Below are 25,073 nucleotides of genomic sequence, written 5' to 3' on the forward strand. Positions count from 1 at the left end.
TGGGAGCAATTTTGCAAATCAAAACATTCATTATTAGTTCTCCATTATTTGCCCCTCTGTTCCTCCAACTTTGCCAATTGCATCAATAAATGCTAAATTTTGTTTTGAGGTATTATCTCTGGAATAAGTCAATTATCATATTCCATAACGAAGCCTGTTCAAGAAGCTTACTCCTTTTCTTTTTGCATAAGAGCTAAGCAAGAACAGTTTCTGAGAACTCAGTAGAATTCCTCTCATTAAAATGGAACAATAGAAGAAACATGATTATGCCTGAAGGCAGCAAGTTAGCAATCCAAAAAAATACACTGGTGACATTCACAATTTTGTAATTTTTACAGCCCTCCTTTTTTATCTTCACATCTGTTTTCTAACAAGGTTGAATTAAGAGAAAATGACTATCGTACAGTCACTGCTTCATACTTGAACAAGGAACTGAACCCAATATCCTAATGAAAATTCCAGAATTTAGCATGTTACAACATTGTTGAGCTTTACCTTTCACTACAGAACAGCAGAATAGTTAATGAACTTTTTCAATTTTAAGTGGGTCGTACCTAAATCAAAAACATCAATATTTGGTCCCAATACAGTGAAGCAGGAGCTGTTGTAAGGTTGTGCTCAAAGGATACAAACAAGAAAAAATGAAGGACATTGGCAGAGGCTGAGCAGAAATACTGAAAAAAACAAAAGATGGGCAGGCTGGTAGAATATCTCATGCTAGGAGTTAGGAGTTTTTGAGGAAAGAAATTGAGTGCTTTCCCCACTCACATCATTCTAAGAATTCTCTAGATTTTCTTTGGGATAAAACTCATAAAGTGTTTTGGCTTGTGATTCTTTGTATTATGATTGATCAGAGTGGTTTAACAGGATGTGGTATGTCTGTTTGGTGTTAAAAAAATCTATTTTATGTATGTGTTCACTATAGAAAATGGGGTACGGTAGGATAGGGTAGGGTAGGTAAGAATATAGCAATAGAATATTGTCCAAGTGACACAAGTGAATATTGACACAAGGAATTTGGCTCCATTGCATACATTTTCAGTGTACATACAAACAACAAAGTAATGTAACCATAAGATATCAATAGGAGAAGGGAATGGAAAAGATGAGACAGATAATAGTAATACAGCCATACTATATGGGTACATATCCTCAGACATAAGAAAGTTATGTGATAGAGAGTAAAAAAATATAAAGGGTACAAATAGAAAGAGACCCCCTTTAATAGTTTAGGAAGGAACTTTTAACTAAATCATGAACAAAAGAGTTCTAAAGCCAATCCATCACAATACCTTCTACTCAAAGAGCAATTTCGAGGTAAGCTAACTGTTGACAGTTATTATTACCATAACTATGAGAAAAATATCTCATCCTCTATTTCCTCATAATTTTTCTCCATGTTATTGCACAACAATCTTTATTTATATACAAAACTTTAAATTTTAGTAATAAATCACATTTCTTCATTGATCTTTTTATCCCTTACCTAGCCTTGTATTCATTGATTCTGCTCTGTTTTATTTGTTCTTTTGAATATCATCTACAGCTGAGACTAAGGCTAATGACATTTTTTATTATTAGTTCCAAATACACTATTGTATCCAATCACAACTATAAATGCAGTAGATGAAATATGAATACTTTCATGGTCTGTACAGCATTGGCCCATTGAGGAAAAAGTAAATAAGGTCTTAAATTTTTTGTCTGCAATATGACCTCAGTGAAATAAAACATAAGATGTTCAATATTTTGATAAAATTGATAACTTTAATTCAGTAGAAAGTTTCCCCAGTTACTGGAAACTTAATGTAGTCTAAATGTTTAATTTCCCAGGTTCAATGGGAAACCTTTTACAGTGTAAATTTCCATTTACTGCAAAAGAAGCTGTTAAGAGGATCATTTTGAAAACTGTTACTTTTTACATATATATGTCAGTCATTAAGTCACTGTTCTTAATGAAGCATCTTAAAATACTCATTGTTTCACAATTGTCAAAAACAGAAGCCAAATGTTAAAGGAAGTCCATAAATTTTGCTTTCTTTCACACTTAGAAGTTACTTTTATTTGTACTTGTATATACCTACACTTTAGTCTTCCAGTGATAGATTCACAACTTTACAGAGTTGTAATTCAATCCTGAGAAGCAGAAAAAAGGAACTTCACATGCACAAATAGAACTTTAAAGTACATTGGCTGAATTCTATATTAATTATTATTCTTAAGAAAAAACATACTAAATTTCATTTGAAGAAACTTAACCATTTAAAAAAAATATGCTGTGTGCATTTCGGGTTGTATTGGGGAAAAAAGTGTTAGTAGCAACTCCTGATACTGCCCATGTTAAATCAATTAATTAGCTTTTGTATTTTCCAGGATTTCAACTAGGGGTTTTCAAGCAGTTCTAATTAGAGATGCTGGCAATTAAATATGAGTAAAAACATATTACATTTCTATCTTTCTTCTAACTTTTCTTAAAAAATCTAGACATACACAACTTTTATTAGAAAATAACAGAACATTATCTATACTAATTTCATTTATTGCCCATATCTTTGAACCAAATCCTAAAAATATGCTTACAATGCAGGAGAATAATATGAAACATTGACACTAAAAAATAAGTGGTGTACCTGATTATCAGCAATCAGAAGTTTATTTTTCTCTCCTGCAGCTGTATCTTCTGGTTTTGTAACATCAAACGATTATATCCAAACACAAACACTAGCAGATTTGGAGAATTGGGAGGAACTTACTTGGCTCTGCCAGCTGGCTTGAAGCCCCAAGGGTAGAGTATCACACTGGAGATGAATTAAGAGAAAATCCTACTCACCCCCTCCTCATTTATCTACTCCTTCCCTCCCCATCTTTTAAGTGTAACTTTACATTGCATTGTAATTCCATTTTGATTGTTTATAGAAATATTTATCTTTTATGGTTTTATTGATTTTCAAGTTGTAGCCCACTCAAGAGTTGCTTTGGAATGAAATGGTTAGTAAACAAATTTAATAAATAAACAATAAGTTTGAAAAGCATATTTTGGTTTGTTTCAAACCAGTCAAATGCTTAAAGAAATGGTTGCAAAATATGAAAAAAATTATTTGGGGCATTTACGTATTTATGTACATTATTTTCTGAATAAGTTCTAAAGATCTGAATATTGCAATGTTATGATGCTGTTGCGTAGATTCAAATATATATAAAATGTATAAAGTAAAGATGCTTGGCAGAAAGCATGATAAATAAGGTAACCATATATTAATCACTACAGAATTCACAAGAATGAAGAATCTTTAACATTGTATAATATACTCAAGTATGAACTAACTAAAGCAAGTATAAAATAGTAGAGATTAGAAAACATTAATGCTGATTTAAAAATAAGCACTAATTAAAAATATATCTGTAAGATCTTCTGAATAGATTTTAAATTTAATAATTATTTTTCCACATTAAAAGACAAAGCATCATAGGTATTCCATTCAAGGCATGATTCAGTATCCTAAATCTATTGACTGAAATGCTGAAGCCACCATTTTACCATCTCAGAGACCTAAATGATTAGCTATTGACCAATAGAAGATATTATATGACCAGTTTCATTCTCTTGGGGACTCTTCAAGTGTAGATATCCTCCTTTATTTGTTTGTTTGTGCATTCATTCATTCATTTTCTTTAAAATCCCACTTATATTACTTTTTATAAATAACTCAAGATGATGAACGTAATACTCCTATATTCAACTCTTTAATAGGATTTGAACACACAGTCCTTGCACTTGTTGACTGGTAGTGTTTTTGAGGCCTCTAGCTTGAGACCCAGACCAACAAAGTTCAGAAAAGTCTCTATAAGAAAGCATATAGTAAAAAGGAAAACCTATTTGCATATCTTTCATCTCAGGAACTTTCTGGGTTGAATTTTGAGATTTCAAAGCAAACGAAACTTGCTCCTCTTGAACTCATGTCAACAGTAAAAATGATTAGGAAGTATTATGCTGAAGCATTTTATGAGAAATGAGTGTGCTTTCAATTTTTAGTATGTAAAAATTTAGTATGCCGTGACTGACAGTTTGTGGACAATACTAACTACAGAGATATGTATAGAGTAATTATTTGTCCACGGAAGTTATTTCCTAATTGATTTTCAAACCAGTATTTGGTTTTCCCTCTTGGAGGAATGTAGAACCTTAATGTACTTAAAATTAAGTGGTAGCATTTATCTACCATTCCTGTGACTTGCTGTGGAAGAAATTGTAAGCTTCTTCAATCACAACCTCTAAATAGTGCATAACTAGTACAATGAAGCCATCACAAAATAGCAGCTAGTAATTATCAAAGCATATAAATTATCAACATCAGAAAAGTAACAATTTAACATAAATCTTCTTATAAAAAACTTACTGGACAACACATTTGAAACTCAGATGTAATAATATGGATATTACATGAATTGTACACAGAAATAAACTGGTAGCTAATATGTTCCTGTAATAAAGATGTGATATAGCTATAGTAAATGGCTCTCGTTAGCAAAATGTCAGTTGCATTGTGCACTACCTGTTGACTCTGAATTATTTTGAAGGGTACCCCTTCATAGAGCAAATTATTGCAATCCATTGGCAAAGTGACAAGGGCATGAATAACGATTGCTAGTGCATTATTACAAGTATGGCCACAACTGATGTATTAGACAAAGCTGTCTGAAATCTCCCCTCCTACCTACCTACAATTTCAAATAAAATCTAGGAGAGTTCAATCTCACCAAGAGCTAAAGATTTAGCTGTTCTGGAATCAGAAGACTTCTATATAGGGGCCATTCATTTTGCTGCAGTTAAGTCTTTCCCATCCAACTCATAAAACCTCTAAAAAGTTTCTGAAACTTTTTTTAAAAGTATATTGTACCTTTAATGCATGGCAAATTACAGATGGAGCAAATAAGTAATCAAGTGATGGACTCAAATACCTAAATTCTCATTTTGCATCCACAGACAAATCTACCCCTTCCTCAGCATAATTCTATTTAACATGTGCTAGTAGACTTTCAGTTTGTAATTTTAAAAAAGAACACATGTGTATGCATATAGTCATGGTCTGCCTAATTCTTGTACTACAGAGGTTGACTCTTCAGTTGATCCTATTCCAACCTCAATTAAAGGGACCAAAAATAATGTTTTGAACGTCATAATTATATATCTTCCACCATTTCCCAATCTTTGCCAAACTGTCATATGGTTGCACAATCCCCAACTTCTGATTCTGAGAAAGACAATGATGAATCCATACAGTGGATGGAATTTGGTTACTGTCTTTGATACCCAGAATTTTCATTAAGCACTATCTTGCTTATTAGGTTGTCCATCTCAAGAATGAACCAACTTCTTCTATCAACTGAGCTCTGTTTGAAATAAATCTGATTTCTTGGATCTTAAACAGTCTGCTTGCCAAAATAATCAATTGAAATATGATGCTTCCCATAGCAATAGCAATAGCAGTTCGACTTATATACCACTTCATAGGGCTTTCAGCCCTCTCTAAGCGGTTTCAGCATATTGCCCCCACAGTCTGGGTCCTCATTTCACCCACCTCGGAAGGATGGAAGGCTGAGTCAACCTTGAGCCGGTGAGATTAGAACCGCTGAACTGCAGATAACAGTCAGCTGAAGTGGCCTGCAGTGCTGCACCCTAACCACTGCGCCACCTCGGCTCTAAATCAACATATTTGCACATTTACATTTAGGGTAACGTAAGCTGCAGAATAGTAATTAAAACATGTTTGGAGCTAAAGCTTCTCAGAATGCTCTAGTTTTTATTCTCTATGCAGTAGTTACATAACTCACCATCATAGATGGAATTAGGGTTTACTGTTTTTCAGACAATTTTTAGTAATAGCTTTACTTATATCAATAAAGCAGATGATCATTAGTAACGGTGACTATTTTTCTCCTATACGTTGCTTTAAAAATACCTGCCATTGCATAATGTGTGAGGAAAGCTAAAAACCTTTCTAAAACCATCCCTGAAACCATCTTATTTGGAGAAGTAAAGATGATTGTGCCATTAGAACAGTATCATTTTTGAAGCTTTAAGTAGTAATTCTGTTAGCAGCCACAGACTTTCAATTATTTACATGAGTAAAAGAAAGCATATTGTAACAGAGAGGGGGGGGGACTGAGTGTACATAAAATCTATGGTTGCCACACATTACCAAAGTTAGGGTATCTATTTTCAACTAGTCTTATTAGGAAAAGGAAAGGGATTCATGGAAACACAGCACACCCTAGTGACAAAACCACACTGCTTCCAACAACATACGAAATGGAAATATAATGCTAGGACATGGAGCAACTCAAATGATTTGCCTGCTTTCTGAATTTGTGCTTCATATTAAACTAATTGTTAATATTACAGAAGTCAAAATTAATTAATTTTCTTTTTATAACATATATTCAAATAGAATTCAAAGTTTCGTTCCACCCATCATTCAATCCCAATCAAAAATTGTTATACGATTTTGACATAAAGCAAATGCAAAACTAAAAGTTGTAATACCACACATATTTCTAAACCTGGAAAAAAAGAAATATATTAAATAAGAAATTGAGATTGAGATGCTTTATTTCTATGCTGCCCTTTTCCCTGGCGGCTCACAACTCAAGGGGAGGGGGGGGACAAACAAGTCACAAACATGAAAAACAATACATCATTAAAAACACAACAGTCATACAATTCAAGTGGGGTTAAAATCTTTAGCCCCAGGCCTGTCGGGACAGCCAGGACTTAAGGGCTACGCGGAAGGCCTGGAGGGTGGTGAGGGTACGAATCTCCACAGGGAGTTCGTTCCAGAGGGTTGGAGCAGCCACCGAGAAGGCTCTCCTCCGGGTAGTTGCCAGCCGACATTGGCCGGCTGATGGAATTCGGAGGAGGCCTAATCTATGGGATCGTATCGGCCTAGTGGAGGTAATTGGCAGTAGGCGGTCTCTCAAGTACCCAGATCCAATACCATGCAGGGCTTTGTAGGTGACAAGTAGCACTGGGCCACACCTCAAAGGCCAACAAATGTCTTATCAGAAAGTACAGTCAAGATTCAATGCTGCTGAGCCTGGTTGGGCCTGGGCTTCCTGGTGTGCCATGGCTCTAGGGCTGCTTCTTGGTTCTGCTTCTTGCAATGCACCAAGAAACCCAGCTTAGGTGCTAAAAGAAGCACAAGTGATCAAGAAGCAACTCCAGAGCTCTAGTACCACAAGAAGCCACAGCCTGGAGTAACTGCAAGTTACAGAAAGAAGAAGCAAGCGAACAAGACATAGCCCCAGAATGTGGTGCATCAGGAAGCCCAGTGGAAACCTAGGATGCAGCAAGAAGCAGAAGCAAACAAGCCAGAAGCAAGAAGCACCCCAAAGCCACAGGACTAGAAAGCCTAGTCCAACCTGTGGCATCACACGGAGCAGAAACAAGCAAGTAAGCAAAAAGCAACCCTTAAGCAATGGTGTGCCCAGAAACTCAGCCCTAGCAAAGCAAGCAGAAGCTCCAGAATTGCAGAGCAAACAAGAAAGAAAGCAAGAATTAGCCCCATAGCTGTGGCACACCTGGATGGCCAACCACAGCTTAGCCCAGCAACACAGCCAAAGGGGCTTCTTGTCATGAAGAGCCAGGCTCGGGATGCCTTTTCACCATTAGAAGCAAGAAGATAGAGAATGTCAGCTGGGGTGGCAGAGCGCAGAGGTCTTGCAGTGTATGGTGGCAAGGGCAAAGGCAACTTTGGCTTGGGATGGACTGGGGCAGCTAAGCCTTCCAGGGCAATGGCTGTTTCGTGTTGTACTGTAGCTCGGGGGCTACTTGCAGCCATAGAGCTGTGGTGTGCCAAGAAGCCCCTGAGTCACAGCACTGTTCTGATCTAGGCTTTCCCAGCAGCACAAAGCCGAGTCCTCGTCCCAACAAACCCCTTTTATTTAATTTACAGTGTATTCTTCTCCAGCAAAGTCCCGGCCCACAGTCTTTCAAGATAGTTCACAATTACCGACGTTATCAGGCTTGGAGAGTGGCCAGGCCGATATCTTTCGGATACTGCAATACTTGGCAAGAATGCAGGAATGAACTAATTGTCTCCTGCTAACACCCCTCCTCTTTCGCTCTTCTTTTATTCCCTATAGGAGCCACCTACGGCTTTACTCCCAAATCGACCCTTGTTCATTAGATGTTCCCTTCATCTGGCAACTCTGTGCATGCGCACACTGGGACCATTGTCCAGCTGTTCATCTGCCTCACTGACGTCTGACTCTGAAGGCAGCTGATATCTATCAAATGGCTCTGGCCTCATCTCTGCCTCCGACGAAGAGAACTCATCACAGCCTTCTCCAGACTGCCCCATTTTCCTCTCCAACCTCCTCACTGTCCGAATCTGCTGTCACCTCTGCTGGCCGCTGGCGGCCACAACAAACACAGCAAGCAACTTCACAGCACAGTTCTGAGGCTGTTTTCTGGCTCACAAGGAGGGATGTAGGGCAACCAATAGACCAGAAACTGTGCGATGATAAGCTGGTGGGAGAAGTTAGAGGCAGTCACTTGTTTTACTGAGACTCGGATCTGGGAGGCACAAACCTGGAATGGCTTGGATTGGGATGGGCCTCGGCTAACATCTGGTGAACTTTGTTTAATGATTGTCAGGATTTCTGTCCCTATACCAGGTGGTCACATACCATCTCACTTTAAGACTGCATTATTTAGCAGTAGAAATTCTGCTCCCAGTTGTGGTTATTGGTTGGATTCTGCTTGTAGAACATTTAAAAATCTACAGCCGAGACAATAACCCTAACATCTTTCTAAATTTACTGCAACTATGGAAAAAGGAAATAAATTGAATCAATTTTTATCAGAACAAAGTGGTAACTTGTATTATTTGGATGGCTGACTTTGTGTTTCACTTTATTTTATTCTCTGTTACCTTGTTATAATTAACACAGCAACCTCAGAATAAGATAATGATGAATCCAGAAATAAAACTGAAAAGAAGCAAAATATTTTCAAAATAGCTACATAGAAAAACTTTTTTAATCTTGAAATTTTTATATTAAAATAATTCTAATCTGAAACAACTGCCACCATGAAGAATAATTAGGCAAAAAGTAAGTATCACATTCTGACTTTCTAATATTGAGGGTAAATTCTGGAAGGATTACAAATCCTGCCTTTTGAAGATAAATGAACTATATCCAAATTTACTTCATTGGTTTCCTGCTCACACAATGGCCCATCCTATTACTCTTCCCATTTTATCCTCTATGTGCTTCCCAAATTTGCACCAGAAAATACATCAACCTGTCAGAGCAGATCTGAAATGTGAGTGGAAAATCATGCTATGGACTAACAATATCTTCTACTGGAAGAACAGCAACCTACTGTAGTATATCATCACTAGATAAAGCTGACTTTTTTTTTAAACTTATACCTACATATATGCCAACAATGCTATTAAGTTCTCACAGAAGCTTATTGTATGCAGAAGGTTATAAATATGTCTCCAATGTTCCTACTCTTCAATATGTAAGCACAAAGTCATATAACCACATTATTTATATATTCGCACCACTTTTACTTTTCTATTTTCTGTGTGACAAGAGCCCTCAAATAAATAGCTTGCAGGATTGCTAATGTACTCATGATTTATTTCCCACCAAAAAAAAAAAAAGCTAACCAGAGCTTCTGGCAACAATAGCAATAACTGCATACACATGGTGTAAACAATGAAAAAGCACAGCGTTTTACAAATATCTTGGTCAATTTTCATGAACAGCAGGCATGATGATAACTAGCAGATTCAGTAGACTATCTCTACTGAAACCAGTTTTATTTTTATTTTATTTTTCTTCCAGTTCTGGTTGCTTTGTAAACTTTATGCATGATTCCTGATATTTAGACTGTACTGAATTAAATGTGTCAGCAATTTTACATGACAGTCATCTATTTCCCATAAACCTGCAAGCAATAAAACACATCACAGAAATATTGTACAATTTCATATAAGAATTCCAAAGTCAGATTTTGCCTGACATGACATAGGTCTTCTAATGCTAACAATCCTGGAAAGAATAATATATTCAGTATGTGAGATTTCAAAATAATAGAAAGGCCATGATGACATACATGCTATTACCAAGCTATTCTGTAACTTTTTAAAAATTCATTTCTGTTGTGGCTTGCTAATTAGATATACATTTCTTTTATTTCTGCTAACAAAAATGATAATAGATCTCTAGTTTCCAAATATAGGGATACTCCAAGCTCCACTTTATGTCAAATCTTTAGACTTTGTAAAGGTAAATACAGTACTGCTATAAAAATTCCCTTATGTATCTATAAGAGACACACCAAGCTACCAGTTCCAATAGTTTAGCTTTTAAAGAAAAGATGGATTTAATGGATCTTTCAAATTTAACAAACAAACAAAAAACCTCCAATGTTATCATAATCCAATGCTTCCCATACTAACTCTTATATTTAGCCTCAGAAAATCTCTTAAATTGGTTACTGCTGGGTCATATATACGTAGAGATTAACAACACAATCTCAGCATACAAAGAATAGTCAAACTATTAACTTCAATATAGGCAAAAATGCTTTATGTGCAAAGTCAACAGGTTTCTCTTTTATGTGAAAATTGTTTGTGGCAGCATGATAGACAAAACGACAGTAACTCTCTTTCTAAGGCAAGAGTCCTTCTAACGTAATTGGCAATTGTTCCAATATACAACCCCCTCACTGAATATCCAGATTCATTTTCATTAACTGTTATCTTCCAGAGATTCAGTATGCAGCAAGCAATCCATTACAAACATGTAATAACCGCTCTATTTATGTATTTATTGGATTCATAAGCCTCCCTGATTCCATTATGACTCTTGGAAACATACAATATAGGACCAAAACAATATAATATAAACAATATAAAAACAGTATTCAGGGAAATTAAAAAAAAACAGATGTCTGGAAAAATTACACCACTTCCAATAAGCCATTCATTCCCGTTGAGCTTCTCTCACCCACAGCAATAATATGTGGGAATAGTTTGGGGAAGATGAGGGTAGGACAGAGGGGTGCTGCCTAGGGAATAATTAGATAAGAGTGGGCATAGCCTACAGCCGAACTACAGGCAGAGAAAAAAACCCAAAAGGGATTCTTCCTAGCTTATCAGGCTGAATAAGGTGGGGGGAGGGAGCAGTGGTGGATTTCAATTTATTTTACTACTAGTTTGCTCGTGTGCACACTCTTGCACAAAATTTCTGTGCATGCACAGAAGCGTCCGGGTGGATGGGTGGAGCCACCACCGGTTTGCCCAATCTCGGATGAACTGACAGAAACCCACTTCTGGGCGGGAGAAATCTGTGCTATGAAACTTGCAAGATTGATGTCAGCCTTCCTAGGTAGACCAGACAGGAAACAAGACCAAATTAACTAATTTTACTTTATTGTAAGGCTACATTAACAGCAATATTGTTCATTCCTACCAGTCCTTGTCCTCAATCGATGTTCCTAAAAGGTATTCCTTTCTGGCCATCAGTCTCTCATTTGAAAACTGTTAAACTAATTAATCAGTTAATAATGGGGAAATCCCCAGCAGTGACATGATGACTGCCACACTATTAGAAACCAATTCCCCCTTTGGCTTCTATAATCATACATATTAATAACACCTTCCAAATATCTGAAGATTGAGATCATTCTGCCCCACTTTTCAAGAAAAGTAACAGTATTAACTCTTCCAATTATCATCCAAGTAGCTGCTTACATATTACCACCTGAGCATAGGCACCTTTCTTTCTAGAATAGGGCTGTCAAACTCCCGGCCCATGTGTTGCCCACACCCGGTTTAGTGAAGGGGAAAAAAGTCCCGATATGTCACATGATGCAACTGTGATGATGTAAGTTTGACACCCCTGTTCTAGAAGGTCCAAGATTAAAACAGGATAATTTTATACTCAGTAAACAAGTAGGCAACCAATATGCCTTTCTGCAGTTTCTAGTAAAGAAATACTCGTGTGTTTACTCATACTTCTTATCTGTTGTCTTCACTGATTTAAAACTACCCTTTGTTTCAATCCCTAGAGAAACACTGTGGTAGAAGCTGTTTCATTCCTCTAAAATGGAGGTTTCTTATCTAACTAGGATGTTGCATGAAAACACCATGACACAAAGTGGACATGATAGTAGCAGTCACCTCTCTGAAGATATCTCAATCCAGAAAGCAATAAAGCAGGATTGTATATCTTCTCCCCCCACACACACTTCAATATGTATGTGCATTCAATAGCTAGTGTCCTAAGAAGACAAAATGCTACCCACTGCTGTCACCAAAATTTAATAATAGATTGCTGGTGCCAATGTTATGGCTGTCCGTTCTCTAACTCAAGTTAGCCTCATAGGAGAGTATGGATCTTAGCAGATAACTGTACAAAAGAAAGGCACACAATAAACTATTCTAAAACCAAAATTAGAGAACTCTTGAAGGAATTGATGTTCTGCAATGCCAACCACACATCAAAGGAGAAGAATAATCTCGTTGGCTTCATTCTTCAAATATCTTGGTATAGTATTTCAATACTCAAGAGTCTAGTGCAAGCAAATGAAATCATTTCTGATGAGGCTAACAATAGCATTAAGTCATACTGGTCCTTTTTTATACTAGAGGAGACAAGAACATGCCTGTGGCTATAAAACTGTTTAAAGCTAAACCTATTTCCCAGATGTTATATAGCTGTCAGGTATATACATACACTAACTTAAAATCCTTAGATATCATTCAGTCCAGATCCTTATCAGTGATCTTCTGAGTATCTTGCTGAATCAAGAATGTGCAACAATTCATTTGGAAATCAGGATGATACTCCTGGAAACTAAGTCCTACATAGACTGGCTTTATTTTTTACTCAAACTCCATTTTTCTAGTCATGTATTGGTTGCCATGATCCTTCTTAATAATTCTTCCTTTTCCTAGAACAAGTAATATATAGCTCCCTAAGCACAGTCCTCCTGGTCACAGTGAGTCCAAGAAGTAGAAGAGCAATACAGCAGTAGCTACTTGACACAGTTTTCAGGTAGAAGAGGACAAATTAGGAGAGGAGCATTGGGAATTAATAAAGAGGGAACTTTAACCAATTACCTACTCAGTATCACCTGCCTAATGCACTGCAGAGCTTTTTCCCCTAGCGTCCTTTAATGTTTTACCCTCTGCAATTTTGGAGGAAAGGTATAATAATATCTCTTTTGCAGAGCAAACCTGGAGAAACCTGAAAGCTTTGCCCATCCACTTCTAACATCTGCTTTTATAGCAATTTGCACCCTCTCGTTATAACTCCACTTACGAATAGTAGTGTCACTCATTCTGAGATGACTTCTTTTGCTTCCTAGTGCTAGACAGCATCCCTAAACATCACTCGGAATGTAGCAAAAACATTTTCAGCCCCTCAGTACTCATACTGTTTCAACCCAGAACACTCGAAAAAACCTCTAATCCTTTTCAGTATAAATGTGTTATTTATCATATGTGAATAATGTGGTGAAGAACAAAAATTTTAAGACCACACGTAGTTGGTTTTTCTGTCTACGCCAATTTAAAATCAAGAATGATTACTTTTCAAAGGCATCCTCCCAATATAGCATTTCCTTTTGTGGCACTGCTGCAATATTTAAATAGATTGGTTTAGTCTAATATTGTTGGGCGTGCTTCTGAATTAATTTCCTTCTGGAAAGCAACAAGTAGACAATTTTAACTATATGATAAATTACATTGCCAAATGAAATGGATTAGTAATCAGAGATAGGCTGTCAGATCAATTTCAGATTTAAATTCCCCTTTTCCCTTCACCTGTTCATTAAGCTTCAGATGCATAGCAATCTTAGTGACTGATTATGCATTAACAAGCTGCTCATACAGGGAGGTGTAACTTAGTAAACAGACCTTACTAACATATTCATTTAAACATAATTCAGAGCTAATATATTCAGTTCACAATTCAACCTATAAACACCCTGTTTCTCCCCTAAAGTTTAATTTTTGACTTGACAGGGAAGTTATAGTTCATACAATTATAATATAACAAACCAGAAACTTTCTAAAGATCAAAGGAAACCAGGGGAAAACTCAAACAATAAAATCTTATGCTCTGTGCAATTTAAAAGAACAACCTATATTTTAATGGGTGTTTCTTATATGATCTTACTCCTGCTCTTTTATTTAAGTTCAGTTTTCAAAAATCTACTGAAATATTGAAAAAATGCAGAAAAGAGCAATTGAGATTATCAAAACGCTGGAGCAAGTCCCTTTTGAAGAAAGAGATGTGGTTTTTTTGCTGGAAATAAGATAAATTATTCATGTTGTGGGGGGAAAATTGGTAGAAAAAGGCTTTCTCTGAAATTATTAGAACATACGATCAAACACTGGAACAGAGTTGTGGAAAACTTAAGATAGATACTTCTTCACATAATGTACAGTAGACATGACAAGTGGCTATTGTAAGATACAGAGATAGCCACTAAACCTCAGTTTTAAAGGAGTGCTCATATTAACAGATATTAAGAATATAATGTACAACTTCCAGTAACTGAAATAGTCTAACAGCAGGTGGCAGCACCTAACCAGCTTTAACTGATCTTGAAAAAAACTAGGCAAAGTTGGATGTGGTTAGCAGTTATATTAAAAAAAACTTTATTCAAGAAGTGAACCATGGTGAATCATGCCAGAAAAACTGACAAACTTCTGTTTTCCTTTTTCTAGATCTGGACCATGTCAATCTAGTCATTTTGAGCAGCGGTCCAGCCATTTTCTAGCCCTGAATCATTCATAAGAAGTGGTTTCTAGAGTTCTAATTAGATACCATAAAAGTTTAATAAAAATATGATTGGTCACAGAATCAACCAGATATTTAGACTGGATTTGGCATCTATCGAAATCTTCCCAATGACCTGGGGCATCATCGTAGGATAAAAGCAATTGACTGGTGGTAATTTTGTCTATGCTGATGGTATTCAAGTAGTGCTCATGTTTTTGGGAGGATTGCACCGAAAGCACCTATCACTATGGGTACTATCTTTGCTTTCTTTTTACCTGTCGTCTACTTCTGTTTTCAGGTCTTTGATTTTGGGGTTTTTTTTCAAGTTCTTTATCTTATAGTCTGCTTTCTCCAAGGACTGCCATGTCCACTAACCAGACTTTTGTTTTTGTCTTTCTTATCAATAATTGTTAAGTCTGAGTGCTATGTGACCCCAAAGCACTTTAGCTTCTTCATTTTCTATTACTTTGGGTATTCTGTGGCCGCCACCAGTTCTTGCTTAAAGGCAAATAGTGTTTCTTGCAGATATTCCAATGTACCATTGTTACTATTTTGTCATGCCCTTGTTTGTAGTCAGTCAGTCTGTGCAATCTTCTTGCAGCTGATCCACTCTTCAGCTTCTTTGCAGGTGCATCCCTTGCTGTCTTCTCAATTTTGGATTTAGCAATAGCAATAGCACTTAAGACTTATATACTGCTTCATAGAGCTTTACAGTGGTTTACAGATTTGGCATATTTTCCCCAATGATCTGGGTCTTCATTTTACTCACCTCGGAAGGAGGGAAGACTGAGTCAACCTTGAGCCCGTGAAACTCAAACTGCCAAACGGCTGGCAGCAGCAGTCAACAGAAGTAGCCTACAGTACTGCATTCTAACCACTGTACCACCACAGCTCTTTATATGAATTTGTGGTTAAGGCTTTGGTCTTGTGCAGCCAGAATTAGTCCCTTGGTCTCTATTTTCAACTTGCCTGCTCTTAGCCATTGCCAGATCTTGTTATTATGTGCTTTGCCTAATATCTGGAGTAGCACCATGCCCAAGGTCATATAAGTACTCATCTTATTGACATTTAGAACTTGACTATTTCAGAAAGTGTTCAGGAACTGATAGAATGGTGGGGTCCGCATCCTGATGTAGGTTAGGTGAGTGTTTTTACTGAGAATGACATTCTTAAATGGAATGGATCTGGATTTAATATTATTGTTTTATATTATGTTATCATTTATTGTTCTCGTTTTCTTGTTTACTATACTGCAGTGAATTTTTCTTAGAGTACTGTAGAAATTAAGTAGCTTATAAACCTGCAGGAAATACAATAACTAAATTTAAAAGTACAGATTGTCCTTGTTTAACATCTATTCACTTAGCAAACATTCAAAGTTATGACAACACTGAACAAAGAGATTTATAATTAGTTTTCAAAGTTCCAGCTTTGTAGTGCTCCCACGTCACAAAAAAAAAATTCAGACACACTCGGACTCACCTGAATTTACAACCATATTTTTTCCACCTTCCTCCCCACTGCATCCCCCACCAGGCCCTGCCCACTGCCACCATGTCTTATACAACAGAGGTCCCCAACCCCTGGGCCACAGCCCACTACTGGACCTTTAGTTGTTTGGAACTGATTGTGGAAGTGGTGGGCACGTGGGCACATCCCCACTTGCGCAAGCAGTGGGTAAGCGTGTGTGCGCATGCTCCATTTGTGCAAGTGGCGTGTGTGCTCGCCACTCATACAAAGGGAGCTGCACACGTGTTTGCACACTATTCACGTGGAACATCCCCTCTCCCCTCTGCTGATCCGCAAAGCCAAAAAGGTTGTGGTACTCTGCACTACAACACACACCTCTACTGGATCAGCCAGAGTATTTTTTTTCTCACTGACGTCTTTCACAGCAGTACACCTGGAGCCTCCATTTGCGCCCAACTCAGGATCTCTGTTCATGCCAAAATGGCCTATATTTCATGCAACAATTTTCTTTTACACACTAGCTGGGTCCTTCTTTTACAAAACAAAGTCCTGGATAGCACATAGGAAAAGTCTGAATGATGCACAGAAGCCCCAATTGCAGAGGTATAAAAAAAGGGAAGTTTTCTTTGCTTCTGTATTTGTGTTAGTTTTTATGTTCCCTTTATTTTTTTTTAATAAATTTATATATAAAAAAAGAAAGATAATGAATTAGCTCAGTTTTTCCCAATCTAGTGCCCTCCAGATATATACTGCAAATACATCTAGACAGAGTACCTGAAATTTCAAATTCTGGTTTGATATTGAATACAGCATAAGATTAACTATCTTTGACCATCATTACTTTAATATCAGTTCATAACTACAGTGATAATAACAGAACCAAAGCTTTGGATAAATTAGTTGCATCTTCTGGAGTGCAAGACACATATGCAAGGCATTTCTTGCATATAATTTTGGAATATGAGGAAATTTTTACAAAATCTTTTAAAAATAAGAAATTTGAGAAACTGTAAAATCATCTGCAACCAAAATTCAAGCCACAATTCTGGGAAAAAGAAAGATCTAATAGTAAGAACAAAATATATTGCAAACTAATATATATTTATTTAAATAAATATAGCCACATAAAGATAATGAATGCTGTCCACTTTGTAGGAATCCTTTCCATATTTAAAAAAAAAACTCATTTATCCCATTCATAATATATCTCAACCACACAAAAATCATTCTGACGGTTCCTGACAGAAAGCTCAGTAAAATTTGAAAAGAAGGATACATTTCATTGTAAAGCATTAGTTCATTACTCAACTGACCAGCAGACATTAAATTAAAATTAAGCATTCAACAAAACAATAGACATTCATCTATTTTATAAGGCCACAAATTTGAATTTCCTTGGATATACCTGACAATAGAGAATGTTACTAGCATAGCAATAGTATTTCGACTTATATACCGCTTCACAGTGCTGTACAGCCTTCTCTAAGCCGTTTACAGAGTCAGCCTATTGACCCCAGCAATCTGGGTCCTTATTTTACCCACCTCAGAAGGATGGAAGGCTGAGTCAATCTTGAGCCTGGTGAGATTTGATCTGCCAAATTGCAGGCTATCAGCAGAAGTAGCCTGTAGTACTGCACTCTAACCAGTGCACCATCGCAGCTCAATATTCTTAGCATCAACTAAGGCCACTTCCCCACACACACACGCATTATTGTGGAAATTTCCAGAAGTTTCTTAGAACACTCAACTAAGAAACTAAATATGACATGAAAAGTATTATAAAACTTACCAGCATTAACTATGGCATCAATCTCAAGCACTGTGATATCACCTCTGTATAGGGAAACTTTTTCACTAAGACTTTTCTGCAGCAAGAAAGCTTCATTGGTGTTTTCTTCTGTAAAGAAATAGAAAAGTATTTACAGAATGGTAGCCATCCCCTTATGTTGGAAAATGAAAAAAAAAGCCAATTTACCTACTATCAGTTTAGTACCATAAACATTAGAATAAATATTACAAATATATATATATAAATTTGCATACTCAAATACTTAATATATACAAATATAAATATAAACTATGCCATATGAGTTTCAATGTACAAAGCAGTTCAACCCCAACATGTATTTATTGCAGGGACATGCAGTCAGGGGAGGCAGGGCCTCACTACTGTCATCATGAAAAGGGGAAAAAAAAAAAAGGAAAAAGGCTGAGGTAGTTGCTGCCAGAGTCACAGTGAATGACTCTGCTTAATCCTTAACTGCAGGAGGAGGCGAGAGAACCACATGCCTCCTTTAATCTACCTTTATGATCACTTGAGCAGAGTTAAGCAAGGGTTAAAAGGCGAAAAATTTATTATGCAAAGGAGGCACGTGGTTCTCTTGCCTCCTCCTGCAGAGGGCACTTTTTTTAGAGGCTTTTTTTAAACAGTTAAGCAGAGTCATCCGTTGGAGGCTCTGGCAGCAGCAGCTCTTGCCTTTTTCTTTTTACATTTTTTACATTTTCATCATGGCAGACAAGAGCACAGTTGAAATCATCTGTGACACAGCTGGAAAAGGTATGTGGGTCGGAGGGAGGGGGAAGTAATTCAAAATTAATGTAATTTGTAAGTAATTGTGTTATTGTAAGTAGTGTGTGTGTGTGTGTGTGTGTGTGTGTGTGTGTGTGTGTTTTACCTGCCTCTGCTGGCGCGCAGGCTGGCACTTTATTTTTTATGTGGGACAGAGCTCTGCTCAGGTGGGTGAAAGAAAGCGCTTTAATCAGTGGGGTGCATGCCGGGAGGAGAGGAGACATTCTCTCCTCTCCTCACGGCTTTCTTTCGCCCGCCTCAGGTGCGGGCGAAAGAAAGCGCTTTAAACAGTGGGGTGTATGCCGGGAGGAATCTCTCCTCTCCTCCCGGCATGCACCCCACTCATTAAAGTGCTTTCTTTCGCCCACCTCGGGCGCTTTAATCTCTCCTCTTCTACCGGCACACACCCCACTGAAAGCGCTTTAATCAGTGGGGTGCATGCTGGGAGAATCTCTCCTCTCCTCCCAGCACGCACCCCACTGAAAGCGCTGAGCTCTGCTGCGGGCAAAAGAAAGCGCTTTAATCAGTGGGGTGCCGGGGGAGAGGACTGCCTCACCAGCCATAAACTTCACCGCACATCACTGATTTATTGCTTATGTTCACCTTTTTGTTTCTGTTTACGAAACCTAAAAGGATACAAGTAGTCCTCAAGTTATAATGACAATTGAGCTCAAAGTTTTTGTTGTTAACCAAGGCAGTTTTTGAGTTTGCCCTATTTAACAACCTTTCGGCCACAGTTGTTTAACCAATCTCTGTGGTTGTTAAGTGAATTATATGGCCATTATACAAATCTTCCCCCACTAATGTTGCTTATCAGAATCCAGCTGAGAAGTTTACAAACTGTGGTCTCAGAACAGTACAACTGTCATAAATACATGCCAGTTGCCAAGCACTTGAAATTTGATCATGACCATGTATTTGTATGTTTGTATTATGTCATGTGTTGTATAGGTCATTAGATTTTTAGTAAAACAATCAAACAGGAAATCAAAAAGCCTTTATTTCACTATGAAATCTGTAACTTGTATAGCTTTTTACTTGGCTAACAAAGCAGAAGATAATCTCCAAAATGATGATATGGTGTGCTTGATTTTATCAAGTGAAAGAATACTGGCCTGGCAAAGTATTTAATTAGCCCATTTCCGCCCTATAGAGCTCCAATTGCACTGATTAAGATTGCAGTGTGAATTAGTTGTGGTCTGTTCCACAAATGATGTCTTTGCATAGTGCCACAACACATATTTAACGTTCTTGTGCATTCAAATCATCTTCAAAACTTCACAGATGTATTACTGAATGACAGGTCTTTTTTTATCTGTGGCCTATCCACCTTACAATAAAAATCCTAATTATTGAATCAAACAATTAATGTTTTCCCCAGACTCTTAATTACTCACCAAGCCTTATAACTGCAATTTCCAATTGGCCATTTTATTACCTCTGTGATCATGTTGCAAATTTCTTTGGGAGAGCTCATTGAAACTAGCATTAGATAAGAATACAAACTTCTCCAGAGATAAAGGAATGCTCCATGAGGGAAATGTAACAAAGCAAGATTGCTGTGTCTTATTCTTCTGTGTCCCCCAGAAGCCATGAATAACCTGAGAATTCCATTTTCTGTACTTATTCTATAACTTTTGAAAAGGGATTGCCTAGCACATAGCTGTCAAACTCCCGGCCCACGGGCCAGATACGTCACACACTGCCCATACCCATGGCAAGTTTAGCAAAGAAGAAAAAAGTCCTGATACATGATAATGCCATGATAACGCGGGTTTGACACCCCTGGCCTAGCAGGAGAGGTATGCATACACTAAGTGCATCTTATACCATCACCTTTGAAAAACTAAGCAAACATTAAGTACTTATTTATAAAAGCAATGAAAATGCAATCCTTTTTGTATTTAGAATTTAACATCATACACTACTGAATTCTCTTATTAAAAGTAGCCAAAGGGTTATCATCTCTGTATTACCCAGAAAAGAACAGCAACCAAACCCAAAACAAGCTATCCGGTTCCCTACAATGTGCTAATGGGACCAGTATCTACAATAATGGTATTTTGCAAGACTTCCAACATTAAAGTTTAAGCAAATCTTAGCCATTCCATTCAGAAAATTTACATGCAGCATTCAATGCACAGTTTTGAAGCAAATAATTGTGCAGGTTATATAATGTGCAAGACTAGGTGTGTATTTGAAAAACATTACAGCTGTTATATAAAACACAATTATTCCTACCAGCTAACAAGTTGATGTTAACACATCCAATTGGTAACTCAAACCTTAATACACAATATCACAATCTGATTGGTAGCAGTACAAATACCACAGCTCCCCAGGAAATTACTGACAGAGTTGTTACATCAGTATTTGTTTATAGAGTTATTTTTGTGCTGGTGATTTTCTATGAGAACACAGTACTAAATCATATGACAGCAGGCCAATAATATAAGACATTTTCCATCTATTTTATTATAAAATATAGAAAGTTAATTATGATCACAGGCACAATTGTAGCATAAATAGATTCATCAAGTTTATTAATAACAAAACCCTTTCAGGACCAAAATGGATATGCTACAGACTCCAAAGTATACCACCAGAGGGAGTATTAATCAAGACGATAAACATTTGTGCTCGAAAATTAGTACATTTTAAATCTTATTGATTCATAAAAAAGCATAAGTATAATCGAAAAACAAACTAAAGTATAGCTTTGCGTTTCAGCAAATGAACTAGCTGTCCAAGTATGGAAACACACTTTGGAATTCCTGATATTCTAGACTTATTAAAACTGTGTCCATCTGTCAAACAACTTCTAGTAGAATACTTCATTTTCTACAAGTTTAATAAATGAAAGTCTCCTCTTGTTCAATGGAGTGTACAACTATACAACTTTAGATGAAATAAAAAGGATTTAAATATATGTGTACAAATAAATATATGTATACTTTGGCTCCCATTACTTGTCCCAGCTTCTGCCAACCTAGCAGTTCGAAAGTATGTAAAAATGCAAGTAGAAAAATAGGAACCACTTTTGGTGGAAAGCAGAGGTGGGTTCCTACCGGTTCAGACCGGTTCAGCCGAGTAGGTAATAACTCGGCTGGCCATGCCCTTGAACTGGTTCTATCTTGTTTTTTGCTTCTGCGCATACATTCCATGGGCCTTTGGCGTTTAGTCATGCCAGCCACATAACCACGGAGATGTCTTCAGACAGTGCTGGCTCTTCGGCTTTGAAATGGAGATGAGCACCGTCCCCTAGAGTCAGGAACGACTAGAACATATATGCAAGGGGAACTTTACCTTTACCTTTATACTTTGGTCTAATAATTAAAGGACCAGAGTAGGAACCTTGAGTCAGGGTTGACTCAGCCTTCCATCCTTCCGAGGTGGGTAAAATGAGGACCCAGATTGTTGGGGGCAATATGCTGACTCTCTGTAAACCGCTTAGAGAGGGCTGAAAGCCCTATGAAGCGATATATAAGTCTACTGCTATTGCTATATTGCAACCTGGAGACTGTATGTTCTAGTCCCCAACCCCCACTTAGCCATAAAAGCCAGCTGGGTGACCTTGGGCCAGTCACTCTCTCTAAGCCCATGGTCAGGCTCAGGTGGCAAGCCAGTCAATCAATTCCTAGTACAACCAAATGGATAAGCACTGAGTTAATGGGAGGCAGAAGGGGGGAGGGAGGAAATTGGTCCCTGCAGGAAAACATTAGGAAAAATATTTCTTGAAAAATATTACCTTCTCACCCGTATGGGTGGCCTGTGTCTTCCTCAATCTCGGGTCCTCTACCATAGGGCCTTGGAGTTTGAGGGTTCTGTGCAGTATCTTAGCTATTCCTAGCATTGTACTCTTCTGGACAAAGAGTTCTGATGTTTTTCTTGGAATCTGTTAGAGTCACTTTCCCTATTTAGTCACAACCCCAAATGCTTCTACCCCTATTCCTATCCCAGCCCATGGCTGCCAGCATGATTAAAGAGCAAACAAGCTTATTCTCATAAAATCACTGCCTCTGTACTCAGTGGGGGTGAGGGCTGGGGATAAAAAAGCACAGGGTAGACAGGAACACCATGTACTGACTGTAATGATGATCATTTGACTGTAGGATGCTGCAGAGGTAACAAATGATCATAAATTGACTGTAACATTATTTTTCCAGCACCATCATAACTTCAAACAGTTGCTGAACAAGCAAAGCAAAGATTACCTATATTTTGTTCACCAACGCTGGTAAAAGATTTTCAGCCTTAGGACAAGCTTTTAACCTGAACAAATCTATGGTGCACAACATAATAAAGAATGCTAGTAACATTTACGGTAATGTACCTTTGTCTACTATGATAACTATGCATATGAGAAATCTAGCTGTAAAAACAATTGAAGGAAAATGCTTTCACTATACATAGGATAGCAGACAAGGAAGGAAATGTGTTTGAGCAACTGATAGTGCTTAAGAATAAAGCTTTAAAAATTCAGAACCAGGTGTGGCAATGCACCTGGGTTACAAAATTTGACACCCTATCCATCAACCCATTTTTTCCACTTTTTTTTTTTTTTTTTGCTTTATTTACTTTATGTAAGATTTTTAGAGAATCCAGCACAGAGTGAAGGAAATCTGTACAGGTAATTGCTCTGATTATAGCAGCAATTGTGACCAGAATTTAGGTTGCACCCCAAAACACCTTTGCAGCTTTTAAAGTAAGAAGCATATTAGAGATAAGAAATTATAAGTAAACATAAATGGTTAACTTACCATGAGGTAACTAGCACTTTCTCAAAAGGATTGTAAAATAAAATCAAGAGAAGATTAGACAATAGAAGATACTTTTCAAAGGTTTCCTTATTCTGCATGTACTCTACCTTAACTTGCTTGTATATCTATCTGGAATGAGCTAACACTTATCCCAATGAATAGCTTTTGATTCGCAAACTGTATGTCTCTATAAACTGCTCAAGGATGAGCGGTATTCAAGGATGCTCATCATGGGTGTCTTCACAATTTCTTCTATTCATAATATTTAATATCAAATTGTTGGAATATCAACAGGAAAGCAACCCCATTTTTCAAAGGTTAAGAACCCTGTATCACAAAGTATAATCCTTGAGGACACGGAGAAGGCCATATTTCTGTGCATTATACTCACACCCCTTATTAGTTGAAAACCAATTGTCTGTCACTGAATCAAATTAATACAATGAAATCTTTAATCTCTGTAATATTACATAAGAACTCTATTATGCCTCTCGCATTCTTCATTCATGATAGCAATAGAACTGTGTCTTAACATCACCTGCTTGTTTTAATAAAATGATAGTTATGCATTCTCCAATTGTTAGCATGTTCTGAGATGAATTTTGCTACCAACAAATCATTGCAAAGATTGAAGCTATAAAAGATCCTGTCTATAGGTGAAAAACAATAACGGAAACTAAGTAATAACACATCATATCATTCTTTGTTATTTGGGCCTGACAGGAAACACCTCGTGCAAAACTATCAGCAAATATTCAGTACAAAAATATCTACCAATACAGTTATAACAATACAATGTAATCCTGAACAGTTTGTGAGAAAATTTATCCTTTGGTGCATACTGCTGTCTTCATCTTTATAATCAACAGAATACTACCTAATGGAGCCCATTTTCCCATTTGAATGGTTTTTATGATTTTATTTTTAATGAAGTTATGTGTAAAAGAATGTTACAGTTCTAAGTAGAGTGACATACAACACATTCACAAAATAAAAATATGATAGCAGCTAAACAAACTGAAATCTCTATAATCTAATTAAAATTCCTAATTAAATAAACATGATATTATTTAATTAAGATCCTTTATTATAAAAATGGGGAAGGGAGGGGAAGGGGAAGGAAGGGAAGGAGAGAGAGAGAGAGAGAGAGAGAGAGAGAGAGAGAGAGAGAGAGAGAGTGTGAGTGAGTGAGTGAGTGAGTGAGTGAGTGTGTTGGGAAAGCTCAAGAAGTGTCAGCTTAGCTATCTTCATTTTCTAACTACTACTAGAATACACCATTTCCCCAATGAGAAGTTAAATTGCTACTGTTAGGTACTTGCTAATCTGCTGAACTATTATTTCAAACAGAGAAACAGTCAACCTATATTCACAGCAATTACATTAATGAACATTAATTATGGTCATTTGATGCTAGAGTTAAATATATAATTAAGAAAAGATAAAGTAAAAATAATTGTTAC

At 37.1% G+C, this 25,073-nt stretch overlaps 1 protein-coding gene across 1 annotated transcript in view; it reads right to left on the bottom strand.

Annotated features, from left to right (window-relative positions):
- The window catches only part of MACROD2 (mono-ADP ribosylhydrolase 2), a 1,059,851-nt gene that overhangs the window by 1,016,915 nt on the left and 17,863 nt on the right, over positions 1 to 25,073 (bottom strand). Inside the window, exon 3 of the mRNA XM_087716844.1 lies at positions 18,074 to 18,181. Within this exon, the coding sequence (XP_087572970.1) occupies positions 18,074 to 18,181 (108 nt within the window). The remainder of the gene's footprint in view (positions 1 to 18,073; positions 18,182 to 25,073) is intronic.

This window comes from Thamnophis sirtalis, unplaced genomic scaffold (genome assembly GCF_051295495.1).
Source record: "Thamnophis sirtalis isolate CommonGarterSnake01/CBP01778 unplaced genomic scaffold, rThaSir2_p1.2 scaffold_5, whole genome shotgun sequence".
NCBI lineage: Eukaryota > Metazoa > Chordata > Lepidosauria > Squamata > Natricidae > Thamnophis > Thamnophis sirtalis.